General features: G+C 50.4%; 1 protein-coding gene across 1 annotated transcript; it reads left to right on the top strand.

Annotated features, from left to right (window-relative positions):
* The first annotated feature begins 187 nt into the window (after positions 1-187).
* On the top strand, positions 188-7,306 carry NSFL1C (NSFL1 cofactor). The gene is made up of 9 exons (XM_035567111.2): positions 188-385; positions 860-957; positions 1,936-2,010; positions 3,172-3,337; positions 3,703-3,795; positions 4,474-4,583; positions 5,039-5,176; positions 5,708-5,872; positions 6,906-7,306. The coding sequence occupies exons 1-9, from the start codon at positions 284-286 to the stop codon at positions 7,066-7,068; spliced, it is 1,110 nt and encodes a 369-aa protein (XP_035423004.1). The 5' UTR covers positions 188-283; the 3' UTR covers positions 7,069-7,306.
* The last annotated feature ends 7,125 nt before the right edge of the window (positions 7,307-14,431 follow it).

The raw sequence follows: 14,431 nt of genomic DNA, 5'->3' as shown, positions 1-14,431 counted from the left end.
GCTTGGTTCGGCACGGAACGGGGAAGCAGAGCTCGGCACGGCTCGGCGTGGCTCGGCACGGGTCGGCACGGGTCAGGACGGCTCAGCTCGGCACGGCATCGCTCAGCAGAGCTCGGCTCGGCTCAGCACGGCTCGGCTCGGCTCGGCGCTCCGCCGGTCCGCCGGGGGGTGCTGTTGTCGGGGCGGGGCGCTCGGCTTCGTTTCCCAGCCGGAGGGCTTTGCGAGCCGTGCCGGGCCGTGCCGGGCCGGGCCGTGCCGGGGCGGGTCCCGGCAGCGCGGTAAGATGGCGGCCAGGGAGGAGGCGCTGCGGGAGTTCGTGGCCGTGACGGGCGCCGAGGAGGAGCGGGCGCGGTTCTTCCTCGAGTCGGCCGGCTGGGATCTGCAGGTAGCCCCGGCGGCTCGCGGGGCTCGGGCTTCGCCTCACGCCGAGCCCCGGGCCCGCAGAGGCGGCGGGCCGCGGCCCGGTCACTTCGGGGCTCGCTGAAGGGTTCCCGCTGAAGGGAGGGCTCGGCCGCCGCTCCCCGACCCCCTTGTGGCTTCCCAGCCTTTCCCCCCCCCTCCCCCCCGGCCCCACGGAGCCCCGGTCCGCACCCATGGGTGCCGCGAGGCCGCTGTTTCGGGACAGGAATGTGCCATGGTGGTGGCTGCCCTCACGTTAACAAAGCCAAACGGGAGCTGGCTTTGCCAGGACTTCCAAAGGCACAAATCCCGTAAAATGGCTTTAGTGTCGATGTCCCTCAAGAGATCCAACGTGACAGAAGCTTCGGCTGTGTTGTGTGTGTGTGTGTGTGTGTGTTTGAGGTACCGCTCCGGAAGGGTTGCTGTCATCCTGGAAAACTCCCGTGGTGTTTCTCTGCAGATCGCGCTCGCCAGTTTCTACGAGGACGGGGGCGATGAGGACATCCTGACTCTTCCCCAGCCGACACCCAGCTCCGTATCCAGAGGCACTGCAGCCAGGTGAGGGGAGAGCTTCAGCTCGGACTGATGTGTTTATCAAGGCCTCGTAAGCCTCACAGTGAACATTAATCCCATCAAAACCCATGCTCTGTCTAAAGCACGGGTGCTAGCTATTTATTCAGAAAATCTGCAGTGCTTTTAGATTTGGTTCAGTTTGTATGACTCTAGGAATTGTGAAAATATCCACATTTGTACATCACAAGCACAGGTATTATTCCACAACTGATGTATAGACCAGTTAGAATAATTCGCTTCATTGCTCAGGAAAACCTTGATTTGTGTTTTGAGGTTAGAAGACAATCAGGCAGTTGGTAACACTTGCATTTAAGCAGGTTGTATATCCACAGGAAAAATACGCTCTAATTTTGTGTTGTACCTTATCTAACCAGGTTAAGCATTTTATAAAATAAGTTAAATAATTTGTCCTTACCAAATTCCTGAGCTAGGAATTCTCAGACTGAATTTCTCAGTCTCTCAGGGGAATGCTACTTTTAAAGAGAAGGAGTTACTGACTGTATTGTGAAGACGAAGCGCTCTTATTTCAGACTTTGATTAAATTCCATATTGCCGAAGAACCATTATTTCGCTTTCGACCACAGGAGCATTGTTGGAGGCTGGCCTTTATTGGGGCCTGGCAGAGCAACCTGTGTTTGTACAGGTTTGGAAATGACTGCTCTCTGAAGGAGGCAACCAAATCCATTACGTGACAAGGAAGATGACAGAGGAGTTACCTCATCTGCTGGGCCTGCAGCCACCTTCCGAGCCTCCTCCAGTGCGCTCGCTGTTGTTTTCGGTTGCTGTGATTGGTACAGATGCCCAAGAACTTTGTTCACCACTCGGTTACACCAGCGCTGACCTGTGATCTCATTCAGACCTTAAAAGTAGAGCAGAGTCAACCTAACGTGCTGTGTTCACCAGTTTTTGCGCACGTGGTTGAGCTGCGTCATGAGGCTGACGTACTTTGATTGACTTTTGCAGTGACCATCGAGTAACATCGTTTAGAGACCTTGTTCATGCACAGGAGGATGATGACGAAGAGGAAGAGGGACAGCGGTAAGTTTTCGGTTAAAGAATTAAAACCCTGCCTTTTTCTGATGGCTTGCTGCATGCGTACAGATTCTTTCTCAAAAGCAGACTTAAGCAGATACGTCGTTCCTGTGCAGAAAAATCTCAGGTCTGACACAAAGTTTGATCAGTGCAAATTCTGCATGTAAGCACCTGCTCAGTGTTGCTGTATAAACACCTGTTTTCATTTCTGACTTGTGCTGTTGAGAGAAAGTCTGAGGTAGGATGTGGGAGCCCTTGGTTAAGAATGGGGAAAAGCCCAAATCATCCTTTGTGTCCCTGGAGAACAGAAATGTGGGAATAATGCAGAGACTGTTGTTTTTTTTTTGCTTGCCTGTGTTGCTTTGAAGTGCTGCTTAAGGAGAACGTAATGGAATGTGGAGGTGGAAAGGAAAAATATAGGTCCCTTTTTTCAGTGGGGACATGGCCCCCTGAGCAGAGAAATCTTCCCCTGTGTCAGCTGCAAGTAGTTGAAAACACTTAAGGTTAACAGGCAAGGTAAATTGAATGGAACTGACATAACTAAAAGTGGCTCGGTATAGGTAGGCCACCTGGTCTTCTGCATTCAGCTGTGAGCTCTGTATGTGTTGAAAGCCAGCTGGAATCTAATCAACCCAATCTTCCAGAAGTGTTTAATTGCACTTCGCTGAGTGTGCTTTCATTGCTTTCTGCTCAGTCCTGTCCTGTGTGCGCTGAACTTTCAGCACAGAATTAATGTATGCCTTCCCTCAAAATACCAGTTATTTCTCCAGTGAGTAAGGCCGTTTCCTGTAGTCATTGCCTGCCTTCTTCCATCTGAGAGGTCAGAGACTTGCTAAAAGTCTTGTGTGAAGTTAGCAGCCTAGCTGGTACTAGCACTGGGAAGAGCTTTGTCAGTCTAGACTGTATCTCTTTCTAGGTCTGAGAGTTGTTATCATTTCACTATTGCTGATCCGTGGATAACTTTACAGTATCCTGTGGCGCAGAGACTTTTTTTATTTACATCAGTTACTGTAAGTGGCAGATACACTGGTCATAACTAATATTTGTAGATTCAAACTGTTTCTCTAAGCTGTACAAAAGTGAGCAGCTAAGTCCTGGTATAAAACCGCTGTCTCCTGGAGAAGCAGTGGTTCAGTCTTACCCAGCAGCGGTGCGCTTTCTGTCAAGGTTTTATGCTGGTGGCTCAGAGAGAAGCGGACAGCAGATCGTCGGTCCTCCGAGGAAGAAGAGTCCCAACGAGCTGGTGGAAGATCTCTTCAAAGGAGCGAAGGAGCACGGTGCTGTGGCGGTTGATCGGACAGCCAAAAGCAGCGGCGAGACTAGCAAGCCTAAAGTGAGGAGTGATGAGTTTCTTTTTATTTCCCTCTTTCAGTTGTTTTTTATTGTAATCATCTGTGTATGGCTCCCACCGTGACAGCTGTTGGGTACTGTGGAGTCCTGAAACTATCTAAAAAGAACAGTGAAGTCTGGACTCTGCTGTTAGTGCAGCTCTAGTTTGTGTGTCACAGTGGCAAGAAAAGTCACTTTGTTGAGCCATATTTACTGACTCTTCCAAGCTGGTCGCTGTGCCCCCAGGATAGCAGATGTTGCTGCTACCCTGAAGCCCTCCTCGTTCCCTCAGAATGGTGTTGGGGAAAGAGAATCGAGCTGTACTGGGTCTGTGTCACCCTGTAACCTCTTTGCCTGTCTCTCTTACAGCCTTTTGCAGGGGGTGGATATCGCCTTGGGGCTACTCCAGAGGAAGAGTCTGCCTACGTGGCAGGAGAGAGGAGACAGAGCTCTGTTCAGGATGTGAGTAGCTCTCTGTTCTGTTTTGTAGATGTCACCGGGGGGATTTCTCTGCTATAGCTACAAAGCTTGCGAGCCAGAGGATTATAAAGCTTGACAGTAATTCAGGAGGATGGTAAACCCCACTTCTTGTGGGATTTCTGATTGGGGAAAAAAATAGCTGATACTTGAGACTTGGGTAAGCAGTTTTCTGGTGAACTTCTGGTTAAGAATTTGAGTGTTCTTTAGAAGGATGGGGATCTTTTCTCAGCCTCTGTAGTGTGATTATATGGATTGTGAAAAGTACTGTGCAAAGAGCACTGTACAGTAAAGCTGCTCTATTCATTGAAGAGGTGCAGAGCTAACAGCATCAGTACGAGATCCTCCTGTGCTTGGTTTGTGAGCAAATATCCTTGGTGAGAGCTTGGTTTGGGCTCCTCGCCTAACACACGTTTGGCTCTTCAGCCATATTCATCAAAAAAGGGGTCTGTGTTGTCACCTTCTAGGAACTGATGCATGACCAATACAGAGCCAGTGCTTCAGGTTTTTTCCTCACTGCTGAACATAATGATCAAGACGAACCTTGCTGGAATGTTTTCTGCAGCTTGAAATTCCCTGCCAGTCAGCAGCTTCTCTCTTTGTGTCCAGTTATTCTTAGTAAGACGTTTAGTGAGGCTGACTATTGTTTGGGGACTGCTGCAGGTGCATGTTGTGCTGAAGCTCTGGAAAAGTGGATTCAGTCTGGACAGCGGAGAACTGAGGAGCTACCAGGATCCATCCAATGCCCAGTTTCTTGATGATATCCGCAGAGGGTAAGTAGCAAGAGGGCAGTGAAAGAATAACTGTGTTTTGAAACACGGGTGTTTGTGGAATCCAGGTTGCTGAATCAATGGTGCATTTGTCCTGAGCTTTCTTACAAGGGCCAGATTCTTAATATGTAAACTAAGGGAGGGCAGACTTGAAGATCTACTTTAAATGAATTGGGAAGTGGCTCTGGTTTGTATGGGGCCTTGAGGTTTTGAAGTGAATGAACAGACTTTTTCATATTTGGGCTGAGATTTGCTGATATGTCGTGTCACTCCTGGTAAGGGCCAGGGAAAAGTAATCTTTAGCTTGTGTCTGTCAGTGGGGAGGTGTGCACCTGCTTTGTTAGTTAGCAGGAGCACGCAGTAATTCCTGAAATTCCTGTGGCTGTATTGGGTTCTGTGGCAGGTGCTGTCCCTGACTTGCTTTTTCGGGACGGTTCTATTGGACACTGTCATTGCAGGGAAGTCCCAGCAGAGCTGCGCAGGTTAGCACGAGGTGGACAAGTGAACCTGGATATGGAGGATCACCGCGATGAGGAGTACGTGAAACCTAAAAGTGTCTTCAAAGCTTTTACTGGAGAAGGACAAAAGCTGGGCAGGTGAGAAAACAGCAGCACTGCTTTGCTCTGTGTGTGTGTGTGATGCGAGAAAGTCACTTCAGATTTTTTGTGGGGTGAGCCTACTGACTCCTCTTTCTGAAGAGAGGAGGCACTCAGTGCCTGTGGTATGTGAGGTGCTCACCTAAAAGAGAAAATGGAGCTTGGCAGTGTGTACTGTGGGCTCGCTCTTTCAGTGGCAGGAGGCAGTTCTCCAGTTTGGAACCAGTACGGCATGTCATGTAGAAGCAGGGTGTGCTGGTTATAATGGTGCTGTTCCTGTGTGGCTGTGCAGAACCAAGGTGTGGTGCTATGAGAGGTGATGGTAGGGGTGAAGTTACAGCCAAGTGCTCCCTGACTTGCCAGCGAGCTCGCTGACTTCTGAATTCTCATTTCCAACTTACACTGGCATCTTTTAGGAGCCCTGGTAGTTGGGCCCAGCGGGCGATAAGCTCACTGCCTGATTCCTGGCACCCTGCAGCCAGGTGAGTGGTTTGGTTTTTAACAGCTCTCTTTGTGTCTTCCTGTTCTCAGCACTGCACCTCAGGTGTTGGGCACCAGCTCGCCAGCCCAGCAGGCAGAGAATGAAGCCAAAGCCAGTTCTGCCATCACTATTGATGAGTCGGAGCCCGTCACCAACATCCAAATCCGGCTCGCTGATGGTGGGCGACTGGTCCAGAAATTTAATCATAATCACAGGTACAAAGGCAACAGGAAACACAGGTTACTAACTGGGAAGGCCTGAATGACACTGCGAACTGTGCACAGATGGAGCAGATGTTAGAATCCTGACTAGCCTGCTAAAGGGAGCTCTGGGGACCCTTCTGTATAGGTGAATAGGAATAAAATTATTGTGGGGTTTTAAGGCAGATATTGACTGTCGGAAGGATAGGATTTGCTTTCCAAATAGTGATGGGTTGTAGCCAATGATGCTGTGTCTGGGAGCTTCAGTACTAACAGCAGAACTTTTGGTAATGTCAGCTATAAGAAAAACTAAAACTGAAACTATTCAAAGGGCATTAGAATCTATCAGATAATTAGGAATTGTTTTGTTATTGTGACTGTCAGTTCATACTTCTGCTGGGCTTTCCCCAGTATTGACTGTAGCACAGAGGCGTGCTCTTAAACAGTTTGGTTCACTTGGACAAGCTGGCTTATATACCCTACTGATTCGTTAGAGTTCCATCTTGAAGTCCTCACCTACCTGATCTTGGGGGACGTGGCTATTTGTCCATACTTGTTCTTCTTATCTCCATAAGAGAATCAAGTACACTTCAGAAAGTTACAAAAACCTTCCTCTGGGATCAGGTGCAGGAAATAGATCCAGTGTCACTGTTGTGACTGCTCTTGGGAGCTGAAATCATCTAGGTTATGCTGTGTGTGGTGGGCACAGCTGTTTATAGCAGCTTAGCATCAAGCAATTTATTAATCTGTTCATCTTGAGGGGCTCGAACCCTTCAGTTTCAAAACCGCAGAAGCTGGGCAGTGTAAAAGAACACTTTGCTGAGATCCTTTAACCTGTAAAGCAGCTTATTTCATTAAACAGGAGCCTATAGAGAAGTATCGTAAATCATAGAATTGCCTGGCTGCGGTCTCTATTGTTACCTGGAAAGCAAGTGCCACGAGTGCAGGGTCGCAGACTCTGGAAAGGGTGAATTTAGGCTTTTGTTGTGCAATTCTCCGGGATGCTCAATAACAGGATTGCCCTTGTGTGTTTGATCCCTTTGGACAGGATCCGTGACATCCGGCTCTTCATAGTCGATGCCCGGCCAGCAATGGCTGCGACCAGCTTCGTCCTGATGACCACCTTCCCAAATAAAGAGCTGACTGATGAGAACCAAACCCTGAAGGAAGCCAACCTGCTCAACGCTGTCATTGTTCAGCGGTTAACATAAAGGAACCCACCTCTCGCCACACGCCTGCTTGCAGTGCGCATGCGTCGTCTCGTCCTGTGCGTGCACCTGCACCGTGCAAACGCAGGCTCACATCTACTCATAGCTCTGGGTTCTTAGGTCTTGGTTGGACTCTTTTCTCTTTAGTTGCGTTTCCCATTTGTTTTTTGTTTTTTTTTTTTTTTGGTGATGATCAGTGGACTTTAAAATAAATAAATGAAACGAACCCGTTTTGAAAGGAGCTGCAGCCTATCGTGCCACAAATTCTCCCAGGAGAGTTGAGTTACCTTTGTGGGTTGCATTTCTGTGCTCTTTAGAGGGGAGGAATGTACAGGGGGAAGGGAGCTCTCAGGGAGCGGTTTCCTTCCATGCCAATCAACTGCTCATCACAATCTGTTTCTCTCCTCCAGGGACTGCTGCAAAGTACTCCCTTTATTTTTGCACATTAAATATAAACTATACAGGAATGGGTGATCTTATTGGCAGGATGATGGTTACGCTGCTGTAAAAAAAAAAAAAAAAATCATTGTGGGAGAAATGTTTGTGAAACAGTTGTTGCTCAACGTGGAGAAAGCTCTGCATGTGTGCAGGTGCAAAGGTTAGCACTATTCCTGGCCTTTTCTGGAGAGAAAGTCCTGACTTTCCTTTCCTCAGCAGAACTCTTAGGGGTGTTCACTGCAGCACCCACCTGCTCTGCCTGCACTTCCTCCAGCAGTCCAGACTGACTGCAGTTTTAATTTGCTGTATTGCATTTCTTTGAGAAATCCAACTTGCTGCTGATTTTTTTTTTTGTATTTCAGAGAAGGCACAAAGCTGAATCAGCTTGAAGTGACTGAAAGTACAAGGCAAACAGTCCGTCTTACTGGAAAGCAAATTTTATCCTAAGATGAATTATCGTTGTGTTGGAAACAGTTCAGGTGAAAAGCTCAAGGCTGTGGTACCCTTTGATTTATTTCTTCTCATCTGCTGAGGACCACATAGCTGAACACCTGGAATTTTCCAGCTTTAGTCTGTCCACTGGTTGTGTTTTGGGCTCAGGTCTCCATTTTTTTCTTTTCTTTGAACAGAATCCTGCGGGTCAATTCATTGCTCTTAGACTTGAGGGGCTGGTAGCTCTGGCATAGACAGCATCACACGTGCGAGTTGCCATCTAGCGTCATGCCACGGCGCTCTTCACTGATCCAAAACATGCTTACTGTCCTAGCCCCAGGCTTTGGAGCCGAGCTTGAGAGCTGAGCTGAACCATAGGTATCCAGACGTCAGCCGACTGGGAGCTGCGCTGACACCAGCGGTATCGTATGAAAGGGGCTGGATTGCAGCCGCGCAAAGTGTTACAGCATGCAGTCCCTCCTGGCTTAGTCACCCTGGAGCCCTGCGGCTCCATCCCCTTCATGCTCTGAACTTCCAGGTCCTCGCCTTGGAGCGAGCAGAGGACAAACTGGGTAGGTGCAGTCTGGGGGAGGGCCAGCGGGTTGGGCAGGTTCAGCACGAGAAACTCGCTTGGCTGGATGTATTAATGCAAAACTACAGGAGTAGGTACCAGACCTTAGCAAGGGCATTTTTATAGCAGTTTCTCAACTGAGAGTTGAATTAACTTACATTTTTCATTACCAAGTGGATATATAATGTGCGTAACAGCATATTTGTAAATTGTGAAAATGATCATTAAAGCCCGCAAAATAGGAAAACGTCGTTTGACCCTTTCTAATAACGGCTACCATCTGTTCTCGTATTTTGGATGATGTGTATGCTGACGTCTACTCTTACTGCTTTGGGTTGCCCTGCTAGCAGGCTTCCCAGTGCTGAGATGTCTTCAGTTAAATGAGATAAAAAGTCTGGGCAGCGCTTCTAAAGGTCTTTTCGGACGGGTGAACTCGGGGTTTGCCCACCTCCATCACTTGGCGCTCTGTGTTATGACCACTCAGCCATCTGTGTGAACCAGCACAAGAGAATTCAGGGTGTTTCCCTCACAGCTAAATATAGTCGTAATTGCCTAGTGGCAAGATACTCATCTTTAATTGCTTGTCGTCAGAGTTGTCCTGATCCCCATGAGGGCTGTTCTAGGGACATGGGTCAACGCCTTCGAGTCCTGGACGCGGTGCGTCCCTAGAGCCAGGAGGGAAGTGAGTACGAATCGCTCGACTCCTGTTTCTGCCTCCGTTAGCTGGTGCCATCGGAGGGCTGGGGTGGTGGCAAGCTGGCCTTTGGGGTCTTGGGCTGGACGAGCTGGTCGTGTTGGCACCCCTGAATTAAAGGGGGGTTGGCAGCCGGGCAGCAGCTCAGGTCCCACCGAGGATTTCGTCGCATGGCTTCTGCTCCACGCTGGGGAGGTTCACGGCCAGGTTTCCTCTCGCTTCTCTCTGCCAGCGGGCTAAAGCTGTAAATTCAGAGGGACTGCAGGCTGCCAGCCGCTTCTCTGCCTAGAAAAGCGAATTTCACCCCCGGAGCCGGAGGGTGGCAGTGCTGCAGAGAAGCCGCTCTTCCCCAGCACGGCTCCTGCTGAGAACCTGGCTGCGAGCACCCCGCTGCCTGCGGGGTTAGGGTTAGGGTTCAGCCCCTGGCGCTCCTGGGCCCCCATGAGCCTGGTGGGGATGCTGCTGCCGCCGCCTTCCTCTGGTTCTTGGGTTTTGTTTTGGCAAGTAATGAGCTGCCCTTATCTGCTGGCGAGCAGGGCCAGCTTTGTCCGGCCGCAGGGCTATCTGAAGCACGCCCCAGCGGACGCCGAAGTGGTGGTATCAGCAACCACGATAGGGCTATCTGCTCCCAGAGCGGTCTGAGAGCCTGTGGAAATAGCAGGAAGTATCGTGCACGGACCCTGCTGCGTTAAACGGGCTCCTAGGAACGTGTTTCAGTACAAAATAAGCTCTAAAGGAAAAAGACAGCTGGGCTTCTCAATGGGGAAGAGATGCGAGAAGAGGAAAAAAGGGGACGGTGGAACAGGACGCCCTGGTTTTGTGAAGAAGGGCATGAGCAGGGTCAGTTGTCGCTTCTACCCACTCCAGGAAGGTGAATGCTCACTTCTCACACTCCTGTACTTCATCATACTGATAGTGAGATGATTTCACTTCCTCTTTAGTAAAATCTCCTTCATAACATTTTTTTTCTTTATTTTAACAGACTCATTGGGTGAGATTTGGCTCTTCTAAAACTGACGTTTGCACCTGTGAAGAAGTGATTTTTTGTCCTTTGCACCAAGAACTTTTTCACTTCTGGATTTTTTTCTCTAATTATTCCCTCCACGAGGGAGTTTTGCCTGTCTTCCTGGTCTTTCACACACACAAAGCAGAGCTCTGCATCTCATGAAAAATTTCTTTTCAATTTCTGTGTAAGTGGCAGCCCGGTTTTATAATTGTGCTGTCCTGACTGCGGCTGATGCCTTTCCCTGTGCCTGCGGTTTTTGCAGAGTGCTGTACTGGAACAGTTTTCCCTTTCTCAGACTGGTAGCTGTAGGATTTCCTTGTTTTTTTTTTCCTTCATACCCAGCTCATTGTTTCCTCCTCTTCCTTTTCACGTCTGTGTTGCTAAGATTTAGTTCCTGTGTTTTCTGATAGCGTTTCCTCTCCGAAGCCTGCATTGCACAATTTCCTGGGAACGTTGCCTGCTCTCTGTAACGCTGCTTTTGCTGTCGGATGTTTCCTGGTCTGTGTTTCCTGCATGGTCAGCAGCCCGCCTGCCTCGGAGCTTCTGTCCCAGCGCCTCTGGCCGAGCACTGGTCAGAGATCTTGGTGTAGCTGCACCCGCGTCTAGGTACAGCTGTGCCTTCAGCTGCTTGTTTGGGTAAAAACATGAACATCCCGGCACAAACCAGCTGGCTCGGCTGGCAGGTAAAAGGCAGCAGCAACGAGATAGGGAGCAAGAAATTGCGGTGGGAGCACCTGCAGCTGGAAGAGGATGGCTGTAAATTTTGGCCTATTTTTGCTGCTGGTGGTGGTCATTATAATCTTCGTTTAAGCTTTGCTCCCCATTGCTGGACAACGCTAAATGTTTCCAGGAGGAAGGAGTGACCTGCATTCAATGCCCTATTCCTGGCTGGGTCCTCAGCTCCCCAATGTGTTTGTTTGGAGGAGCGATTAAAAGGATCTCAGTCTGCTCCCAGGATATTTTCGGACATTTGGTCAGGAGCGTTTTCTTCTGAAAGCAGCACTGCTCTGCACGCCCTTTGTTGTCAAGAAAAACGACCTTGAGGTGACGTTTCTTTTGCCTCTGTACTTACAGTGGAAAACTGGCTTGGGGGATTGGTGTCGTTGTCACATAGCCACATGTGTCTTGTTTTTTCTTCAAAGCTCGCCACCACAGGGGGAGGCTGCGATGGCTCCGTTAGGTCCCTGGGCAGGAGCTGGTGTTCCAGTTCGCTGCTCCAGGCAGACCTGTGCCAAGAACTGCTTTGGGGAGCAGGAGAGCGCTGCCCCCTCACAGCCTCTAAACGGTCTCGTTTCTGTTCCTGAACCAGAGCGTTGATAGATGGAGACTGGTAATTTTAAGCGACAGGTCTCATTAGGCAGCGAGGTTATTTTTCTTACCAGGCTGCGGGCTTTCACCGGTGCTCGTACCGTAAGCACCCAAGCAGGCGCTGCCAGCTGTGCCCGTGGTGTGGTTCCCTGCCATCCCAGCCGTGTCCCCAGAGGCCAGGGACAGCCCTTCATCTCCTCTCGTGCTTTAAGCCTCGATCCAGGCTTCTCGGAGCCTCACACTTCGTTACCCGTCCTGCAGGCACAGCAGCAATGAACGCGTGCGTGTGCTCTCGGTGGGGGCGAGCCGTTGCACGCGCTTGCCGAATGGTGCGGAGCAGGGTGCTCTTGTTAATGAGGCGAGGCCGTCCTGCTGGCTTTGGGTTTTTTTTGGGGGCAGATTCAGTTTACTTCAGGAAGGAGAAAAGCCTGAGGTTAGTTGGCTTTAGCTGAGGGTTCGGCTGCAGCTCCTGTTCTTGCTCCGGTAACTCAGGTGTGTGCTGCTCTGCAGGGCAAAACGGCTCCGGGAGCATCTCGTGGGGTGCATGGCTGGGGGCTTCTGTGCCTGCGGGGCTCCTGCCGCCGTGCCAGCTGCAGGGGGAATCAAACACGAGCTGCCCAAAGCAAGGGAGCTGCCTTGGGGTGGTCGGGTTGGCAGCAGGAGCCCGTAGAGCTGAGCAGAGCTGGGAAGGGAGACCTGTCCTCAGTACCTCCCGGTGGAAGATTTTCCAAACAAATCCCACGTTTCCAAATTACGCACTTATACAGAGAGTGGAGTATTGCTAATCATGCAGTAGGCCCACGTCTTTGGCAGCTGAACAGCTCCTGTGTCAAGCACCTCTCAATTTACTGATTTATCCTTTTTTTCCTGACTTATTTACCGCGTTCCTAAATAGTTACCTTACTCGCCGTTCCGTCTTGTCTGCGCTGAGCCTGCCTCACAGTGCAGGGAGCTCCTGAATAGGTTCCAGATGGAACTGGCTTCAGCCTTTTTTTTTTTTTTTTTTCTCAATGGGGCTGCCTTGCCTGAGCAGCCCCTCTCCAGGTCATAGCACCCTGTGAAAAGCTGTTTAGCCAGCATAGCTTGGCTTGGGGTTGTCTGAATCATGCATTCCTGGGCTCTGGGATGCTGTCAGAGATAAGATCTCATGCTTCTGCAGTGGGGATCATGGTTCTGGGGAAGGGACCTTTCCCTTGCAGTGAGTAACTTCCAGCACGACCCCGTTCCTTCAGCCGCAGAGCTCTGGCTTCTCTCGGCACAAGGCTCAGAGTTTTTGTGCAACGCAAAAAGGGTGCAGCTGCAGCACTGCTGACTTCTCTCCCTACTCCCTCAAAGCCTATTCCTAAGCAAAAGATCGGTGTAGAGATGGAAAACGCATCGTCCTTTTGCTCCAGGACCCTTGGTGTGCGCGGTGAGCTCGCTGGGTCAGGTTTTGGGCTTTGGTGCACGGCGTTGTCGGAGAGCTTACTGCCCGCAGCAGCCCGTTAACAGCCGGGGAGGTGGGTGCTGTGCTCTGAAATCTGTCTCTCTGGCACAAAGCTGAGCCGCGCTCTTAACGCAGAGGCAGGATGAGAGCTCCCCGTGCTGCACCAGCGATCAGGACGTGCTGTCTAGACGAGATGGGTAACGCCGTCTTGCACAAGGCACCGAGCAACAGGAAAAAGGGCTTTGGGAGGATCTGAGCAGAGCAAAAATAAAGCTTTCCTGTGCCGAAGAGAATTGTGCCCTGAAACAGCCAGGGAGCAATAGACACAGCTACTCCGGGAGGTGGCTTGGTCAGCTGCTGGCTTTCTGGTGCGTATGCAGAAAATGCAGCTATTTGCACCTGGGGAGTAAATGAGTGCCAAAGAGCCAGAGGATTAAGTGCTGAGTACAATTGCAAAAGGTTCCTTGTCTCTGTCCAAATGTAGGTTTGCATACTGAGCGGGTACAAAATGGCCTAGAAAAAAAAAATAATAATAAAATCCAGGCTTTTATGTTTCCTTCTGAGTTTCCCCTTTCCTCTTGGGTGGGTAGAGATGTATTTTGCTTTCTTATGGAGATGTGTGCTCAGATATGCTGGTGGGAGACAGCGATTTGGCTCCCACTGTACTGGCTGTGGTCCAGCGCCAGCGATATTTGTTATCTGAGATGTCGGTAAAATAGCAGTGAAAAGAGATGCCGCTGACTCAGTTGTGCTGCGGCTTATTAACCAAGTTCTGACTCAGCCTGCAAAATTCTTTTTTTTTTTTTTTTTTTTTTTAGAAACCCCCGCTGGACAAGGCAAGGCTGAGCTGGAGATGATGCTTTTTAATTAATTTATTTTTTTTAACAGCGTGTTGATGAGCCTTGCAGAAGGGGCGCTTGCGTTCACCTTGGGAAGGGCTCTTGGTGCCCTGGGCAGGAGCAGGGAGAGGATCCTGCGACCGATCCGGAGCAGCACTTGTAAACAGCTGACTGCTGAGAGCGGGTGGCCGAGCGCAAGGCTAGGGGGTGGCGTGTGGTGGGACCCCCCCCCGTCCTGCCTGCCCGCTGCTGCCCGCCTCCTCGAGCTGATTTCTGCCTTCTCCTGCCAGGCTGTGTGCTGCGAGCGCTCCCACGCAGCCCCCGGGCTCCTGCCGCTCCTAATGCAGGAGTAATTTTTGGCTGTGGCACCGAGACTGCTGGGCTCCGCGGGCTGCGAAGGGTCTGTGAAAGGTGCCGAAGAAAAGCAAATTTCTCCTCGCTGGGCTCAAATTATGCTGTGTGGGGTCTGCATTGCCGTGGGAGATCTCTCAGGAGCTCAGGCTGAAAGAGGCTGATAATTACTGATCTCACTTGGTAGAGAAAGAAAAATGCATCCCACGCCTCCTGCTCTGCGGCATTGTCCTGGGCTAGGGCAGTGCCAATGTCTTGCACCCGTTAAGGAGAGGGCAAAGGGAGGGGATGAGGGTTGTGT

Source organism: Cygnus atratus, chromosome 16 (assembly GCF_013377495.2).
Source record: "Cygnus atratus isolate AKBS03 ecotype Queensland, Australia chromosome 16, CAtr_DNAZoo_HiC_assembly, whole genome shotgun sequence".
Lineage (NCBI taxonomy): Eukaryota > Metazoa > Chordata > Aves > Anseriformes > Anatidae > Cygnus > Cygnus atratus.
This window is presented reverse-complemented; position numbering and strand designations above follow the sequence as displayed.